At 46.5% G+C, this 4334-nt stretch overlaps 1 protein-coding gene across 1 annotated transcript; it reads right to left on the bottom strand.

Moving 5' to 3' along the window:
- Positions 1–3011: 3011 nt before the first annotated feature.
- LOC131317451 (uncharacterized) lies at positions 3012–3416 on the bottom strand. The gene has a single exon (XM_058347005.1). It carries the CDS (start codon positions 3414–3416, stop codon positions 3012–3014), a length of 405 nt encoding a protein of 134 aa, XP_058202988.1.
- Between the last annotated feature and the right edge of the window lie 918 nt (positions 3417–4334).

Raw genomic sequence — 4334 nt, 5'->3', positions numbered from 1 at the left:
AATGCCAGGCTTCCCGACAAGTTCAAAATGTCTGACCTGGCCAAGTTCGATGGAAGTGGTGACCCTAAGACTCATCTTTATAGCTATCATGCCGCTATGAAGCTATTATCAGTCGAACCCGAGGCCATGTCTCTATTGTTCCCACAAACTCTCTCTGGGCCTGGTTTCCATTGGTTCCTGTCGCTCGACATTGCCAAGAGGAGGACTTGGGAGGATATTGGGGCTGCATTTATTTCGCAGTACAGTTACAATTCCCAGCTGAAAATGACAACTCGGGAGCTTGAGTCCACTAATATGGAAGCCAAGGAATCTTTTGCTGACTTCGTCAAGAGATGGAGGGCCAAAGTCGCTTTAATGACTGAACGCCCCAGCGAGAGAGACCAACTCCGTATTATCTCCCGTAATCTTTAGCCAGACTATGCCAGGCACCTAGTTCTTGTTCAAGCATATGCCAACTTTGAAACCTTCTTTGAGTCTGGCTTGGCCATCGAGGATGCACTGCAGAGTGGAGTTCTATCAAAAAAAGAATCTTCTAACCCTTCAAAATCAAAGCCTTGGGCATACTCTAGCAATACCAATGCACTGTTTGGGGGTGGGACTTCTCCAACACAGTAACCAGCGGCACTAATGCCGCTTCCTCCAATACTACCAACCACATTGCCGACGTCAATCAGGTGCAAACACCACAGAACAACTAGCCTCGCAATCAACCCCGTAGCTTTTCCGCCATCGAAGCACCTCTGTCTTCGGTTTTGGAGAAGTTAGTCAAGTTTGGGCATCTCATGCCCCTTGATCCAACCCCTCTACCTAAAAATCCATCACCCAACTTCAAAGCTAACCTCTACTGTGCCTACCACCAAGGGGCTGGTCATCTCACTGACTCTTACTTTTGCCTCCATCATGCGATCCAAGATTTCATTGATGATGGCACGCTCACAACACCCCCGAAGCCAAATGTCATCTCTAATTCCATGCCAATGCACAACGTTGTCCCGCATATCAGCCAAATATCCCTCAGCTCCACTCATATCAGTCCCAACTCCACTATATTCAACCCTACTGACCATATAATCCCAACAAACCAACCCAAGCCGGTCGTGACCATGCCGTTGGAGCCAGAAGTAGAACTCATGTTCATTGGAGAACCGACTCAGCCTATACAACTTGGTCCTACCTCGACTCATCGTGATCCCATCTTTGTAATGATAGATCCCAATTCTTCTTAGAGCTTCAGAAGCCGATTCAGGGCTGCAATGCCAGCCTTGCCTGAGGTAGAACCCAAACTCAACATGCAAGCCGTAGGTTGGGCCATAGCTGATAATATTGACTATGCCGCCCCCATAATCAATGAACGGACCGAACTTGAGCTTGAAGGATTCCCATTACATCCCAAGCAAGTCCCACTCCCCGAATATGTCCCATTTGATCAGGCCTTGAATGAGGAATGGTTGGCCAGACACAACCAAGCGATGCTCGATCCTTTGGATGGCATCTCCTTGTATATGCTATTTCAGCACCCCGAACCTTTACTTCCTGAAGAGGAATACTATTGGGATCCCGAGCTTGCTTGGCAATTTTCGTTGGGTTTTGACCCTAATCCTCTCCAAGGTTACGCCTTGCCAGATTACATGACTCACTTTGTAGAGGACGATCTTGTTTAGGAAGACCCTCGCATCTTAGGGGAATGCTTTGTCCCCTTTGCCGTCAATAGGCTTGTCAACTCGGTGTCTGATACCAAATATGACCCCGCTTTTTACATCATTGATGAGGGACTTCCGCGCCCCATAGTTCCTTTTCCAAACAGGGAGGACTGCAGTATCATGGTCACGGACCTTATCCCGCCAACTGATCTTTGGGATGTTGACGATGTAGTCAATGTCCAAGTTGGAACAGAAGTCTGGACCGTCAATCGCTCCTTGGCCGATGGCAGGCTTTGGGATGTTCCTTTCATTACCAATCCAGAGCCTGTTGCAGAGATTACGGCAGTTAAGGATTTAGACTTCTGGGACACACTGTTGGTGAAAGACTTGGCTGAAGATTTGGGATTGGACATGGAAGTGCCTACAAGTGCACCAACCGCTGATAAAGGAAAACACAAGCTGGGAGAGGTCCCTACTAACCTCTGGGATGTTAACCAAAACACTCAGGTCGTGCCCTCTTTGGGAAATATTCACAACGTTATAAGAAATGGACGGATTTTTCAGCCTGCTAATCTGCAGGCTGGGAGTTCATCCAACCCTTCTAACCAAAGGAACGAACCCTCTGCTTTCCCAAGGTCTGCACCATTTAAGGTACCTGCTGGCTCCCCGAGCACAGACATGATTCAGAAATAACTTGAGCGAATTCCCGCTGCCATATCAATCTTGGGACTAATCTGTTCCTCCCGTGAACATCGTTAGAAGCTTTGCCACACTCTCTCTCGCCTCGAGGTTCAAGCTGATATCACTCCTGAGGCAATGACATCTCTCATCCTCCCACCTACTTCCAAGCACACCGTGGTCTTCACTGATAAAGACCTACCAGTCAAAGGGGTCAATCATAACCACCCCTTGCATATCACTGTCAAATGCCGAGGACTCTGGGTTCCGACCGTCCTCATCGATAACGATTCAGCAATCAATGTTTGCCCCATGAGGCATACGACAGCACTCGTCGTATGGTCAAGGACACGCTGATGCTCAAGCTCGATGCTGAGGGCTTCGAAATAGACGTTGAGTTCCATGTTGTCGACATCCTAGCCACTTTCAATCTTCTACTGGACAGGCCGTGGCTCCATAGATCTAACATCATGGCTGTGCCGTCTGCTCTCCATCAGAAAGTCATGCTAGGACTTCCTATCAGCACATTAACCATCTGCGGGGATTCTGGGATTCGCCCCCTTAAGAAAGATGGTACTTCTGTTCTGGGAATCATGCACGACGCAGAGGACGTCAATATAGGAGGTTTCTCTTTTGACACATCCTTCCCACCTTAAAAAAGTTTGGTCCTCCAAACTTGGTATAACTTAGGAGTTAAATTATGCTAGTACCTTCGTCAAATAATTCAGGATAACGTTGACGCATGTCATCCTCTTTTTCCCAGGTTGCCTTGCCACTTGAGTGGTTTTCCCACCAAACTTCAACTAGAGGAATGGCTTTATTCCGTAATTGTTTGACTCGTCGATCCATAATACGAATGGGACGCTCTTCATAAGTTAGATTCTCTTGTAGCTCAATCGGAGGCCGAGTGAGTACATGCGAAGCATCTGCTACGTAGGGTTTGAGCATAGAAACATGGAAAACATCATGAACATTAGCGAGTTCAGATGTCAACGCGAGACGATAAGCAACAGGCCCAACCCTTTTGATAATTTCAAAGGGTCCCACATATCGAGGATTCAATTTACCCTTTTTCCTGAAACGTATAACTCTTTTCATTGGCGATATCTTCAGAAAAACACAATCGCCTACTTGGAATTCTAATTCTCTCCTTCCAGCATCTGCATAACTCTTTTAACGATCTTGTGCGGTCTTCAGCTTTTCCTGAATCAACTTGATTTTCTCCGTGGTTTGAAAGATCATATCTGGACCTGACAGTTGACCAATGCCAACCTCTATCCAACACGATGGGGATCTACATTGCCTCCCGTACAAAGCTTCAAACGGGGACATTCCGATACTTGCTTGGTAACTGTTATTGTAAGCAAATTCTGCAAGAGGTAGGTGTTCTTCCCAACTCCCTTGAAGATCCAACGAGCATGCACGCAACATATCTTCTAAAGTTTGAATGGTGCGTTCTGATTGTCCATCAGTTTGGGGGTGAAAAGCGGTGCTAAAATTTAACTGAGTTCCTAGTGCCTTCTGGAAACTTCGCCAAAAACGTGAAGTAAATCTTGTATCCCGATTTGACGTGACTGATATTGGCACCCCATGGAGTCGAACAATTTCTTGAACGTAGAGAGCCGCCAATTGGTCCATGGTGTGCATCGTTTTTACTGGCAAGAAATGTGTTGTCTTGGTCAACCGGTCAATAATCACCCAAATCGAGTTGTTTCCTTTAGAGGTACATGGCAAACCAACGATGAAATCCGTAGTGAGGTGCTCCCACTTCCATTCGGCTATCAGTAGTGGTTGTAACAATCCCGCTGGCTTTCGTCGTTCTGCCTTGACTAGCTGACATTGTAGGCATCGATTAACAAAATCAACGATGCTCTTTTTTAATCCCATCCACCAATAAACTTTCCTCAAATTCTAATACATTTTCATCTGTCCCGGATGAACTGCAAGCTTGGATTTGTGACACTTCTCCAAAATTTGTTGCTGAATGTTTGTTACGTTGGGAATGTAAATTCATCC

Source organism: Rhododendron vialii, chromosome 2a (assembly GCF_030253575.1).
Source record: "Rhododendron vialii isolate Sample 1 chromosome 2a, ASM3025357v1".
Classification (NCBI taxonomy): Eukaryota; Viridiplantae; Streptophyta; class Magnoliopsida; order Ericales; family Ericaceae; genus Rhododendron; species Rhododendron vialii.
This window is presented reverse-complemented; position numbering and strand designations above follow the sequence as displayed.